The sequence below is a fragment of the Nicotiana attenuata genome, unplaced genomic scaffold (assembly GCF_001879085.1).
Source record: "Nicotiana attenuata strain UT unplaced genomic scaffold, NIATTr2, whole genome shotgun sequence".
NCBI lineage: Eukaryota > Viridiplantae > Streptophyta > Magnoliopsida > Solanales > Solanaceae > Nicotiana > Nicotiana attenuata.
Window position 1 is genome coordinate 129,148 of NW_017672238.1, and position 2,945 is coordinate 132,092.

General features: G+C 46.6%; 1 protein-coding gene across 1 annotated transcript; it reads right to left on the reverse strand.

The window, feature by feature from the left end:
* Positions 1 to 1,429: 1,429 nt before the first annotated feature.
* LOC109212425 (craniofacial development protein 2-like) lies at positions 1,430 to 2,200 on the reverse strand. Its single transcript, XM_019376077.1, has one exon. It carries the CDS (start codon positions 2,198 to 2,200, stop codon positions 1,430 to 1,432), a length of 771 nt encoding a protein of 256 aa, XP_019231622.1.
* Between the last annotated feature and the right edge of the window lie 745 nt (positions 2,201 to 2,945).

Below are 2,945 nucleotides of genomic sequence, written 5' to 3' on the forward strand. Positions count from 1 at the left end.
TAATAGACTTGAGATACTTAGAACTCGCTCTCTTGGAGATAACTTGATCATCAAGCTTAACCTCTATGTCTGCATCATGAGTCCCGTCACTGAATTTGCACTCCAAGGTCTGTCTCCAAACCTCCAACCTCGCGTTAACTCCGCTACGCGTCTCGTCAATCAACACTATATCATCGGCAAATAGCATGCACCAAGGCACCTCCCCTTGGATGTGACGCGACAGTACATCCATCGCCAAGGCAAATAAAAATGGGCTAAGAGCCGAACCTTGGTGCAACACCATCTCCACAGGGAAATGCTCCGAGTCACCACCCACAGTCCTTACCCGAGTCTTAGCATCATCGTATATGTCCTTAATCACCCTAATGTACGCCACCGGAATGCCACTAACCTTCAAACACCTCCACAGGACCTCCCTCGGAACTTTATCGTATGCCTTCTCAAGGTCAATAAACACCATATGCAAATCCTTTTTCCTCTCCCTGTACTGCTCCACTAATCTCCTTACCAGATGAATCACTTTCGTAGTCGAACGCCCCAGCATGAATCCAAACTGATTCTCGGAAATAGACACGCATCTCCTCACCCTAGCCTCCACCACCCTCACCCAAACCTTCATAGTATGACTCAATAACTTGATACCCCTATAATAGTTGAAATTTTGGATATCACCCTTGTTCTTGTAAAGCGGAACCATCATACTCCACCTCCATTCTTCAGGCATCTTCGTTGTCTTAAAAATAACATTAAACAGCCCAGTGAGCCACTCCAAACCCACCCGCCCGGCGCTCTTCCAGAATTCCACCAGGATTTCGTCTGGCCCCGTCGCTCTGCCCCTACACATCTTACACATCGCCCCTTCCACCTACTCTACCGTAATTTGCCTACAGTACCTAAAGTCTCGCCGGCTCTCGGAGTGCTCCAACTCACCCAACACAATGCGTCTATCCCCCTCCTCATTCAACAGTTTATGAAAGTATGTCTGTCATCTTCTCCTAATGAGTGCCTCATCCATCAACACTTTGCCATCCTCAGCCTTGATGCACTTTAATTGGTCTAAGTCGCGGGCTTTGCTCTGCCTCACCTTGACCAACCGGTACAACCTCTTGTCCCTGCCTTTGCCCTCGAGCTCCTCATACAAACGAGCAAACGCTGCATTCTTAGCCGTCGTAACTGCTAACTTTGCCTCTTTCTTTTCCTTTTTGTAACACTCCCGATAAGTCCTTTTTTTCTCCTCGTTTGTACTCTCTACTAGCTTCAAATAAGCAGCTTTCTTAGCTTTCACTTTACCATGAACCTCTCCATTCCACCACCAGTCCCCTTTATGACTCCCAGGAGAGCCCTTCGTGACCCCTAAGACCTCTCTAGCAGCTACCCTAATGCAATCTGCAGTCGTGAACCACATACTAGACGCGTCCCCCATACTCATCTAGGCCCTCATAGCCATCAACTTCTCCCCTAACTCCTGAGCTTTGTCCTTGGTCAAGTTACCCCATTTGATCTTAGGTTTCTTGCACCCCGCCCTCTTCCTCCTACTCCTCTTGATCTCTAGGCCCATAACTAGGAGCCTATGTAGAGTCGTGAGGTGCTCACTTGGGATGACTTTGCAGTCAGTGCATAGACCTTTATCGCCTTTCCTGCAAAGAAGGTAATCAATCTGAGTCTTGCCCATTGAATTTCTGAAAGTGACCAAGTGCTCTTCCCTCTTCGGAAAACTCGAGTTAGCTATAACGAAATCAAAAGCTCTAGCAAAATCCAACAGTGAATTAGCTCCCTCATTCCTATCCCCAAAATCGTACCCGCCATGCACATCATCATAACCCCTAGCACTAGCCCCAATATGACCATTGAAATCTCCGCCAATGAACAACTTCTCTGTATGCGGGATACTATGCACCATCTTGTCCAAATCCTCCTGGAATTCCTTCTTGACCTCCTGGTCCAAACCTACCTGAAGAGCATATGCACTAATCACGTTTACAGTAAACCCACCAACTACTAGCTTAATACTTATCAACCTATCATTTACCCTCATAACCTCAACCACGAGCTTCCTTAGGTCCCTGTCTACTATAATACCTACCCCATTCTTTCCCCCAGCGCTCCCTGAGTACCATAGTTTAAACCCATCTACATCTCGTGCCCTAGTACCCTTCCATATAGTCTCCTGAACAACATTCTCAATTATATTCTCCTTCATCCGCCACCACCAATAATGTTGCCGCAGGTCGCGATAAATCTTCGTAGCATTTGGATGAATAGAATACCGAGAACTCTGTGCCTCCTATAGAATCCTTTCCCTCAGCCCATCAACATTAGGAACACATAGACGACCTTGGAGCACAGAACACCATCCTTGCTATTAGTAACCTCCTTAGCACCACCCTGTAGTACCGTCTCTCTGAGAACCAACAAGTGTGGATCATCAAACTGACGATCCTTGATCTACTCTAATAGTGAAGACTGGACGATGTATGCAAGAAGTCAACTGGGCTCTGAAATATCCAATCTCATGTCCAAAGATAATGGCCTCTCATTTGCTGAAATGAATGCCAAGATATCCATACTCTCCACCTTCCTGCTCAAGGCATCCACAACTACATTTGCCTTGCTCAGAGGGTAAAGAATTGTAATATCATAGTCCTTCAGTAACTCAAGCCACCTGCACTACCTCAAATTGAGATCCTCTGCTTGAACAAATGCTACAAGCTACGATGATCGGTGTAAACCTCACAGGACACCCCATAAAGATAATGCCTCCAGATCTTAAGAGCATGAACAATCATGGCCAACTCCGAGTCGTGTATAGGATAATTCTTCTCATGGGGCTTCAACTGACGTGAAGCATATGCAATAACTCGCCCCTCCTGCATTAATACACAACCCAAACCAATGCGTGAAGCGTCGCAATACACAGTATACGTCCCTGAATCGGAAGGCAACAC

What these genes read in the sequence shown, in the direction of transcription:
- LOC109212425 (XM_019376077.1), bottom strand. Translation starts at nt 2,200, where the DNA reads ATGAAGGAGAATATAATTGAGAATGTTGTTCAGGAGACTATATGGAAG.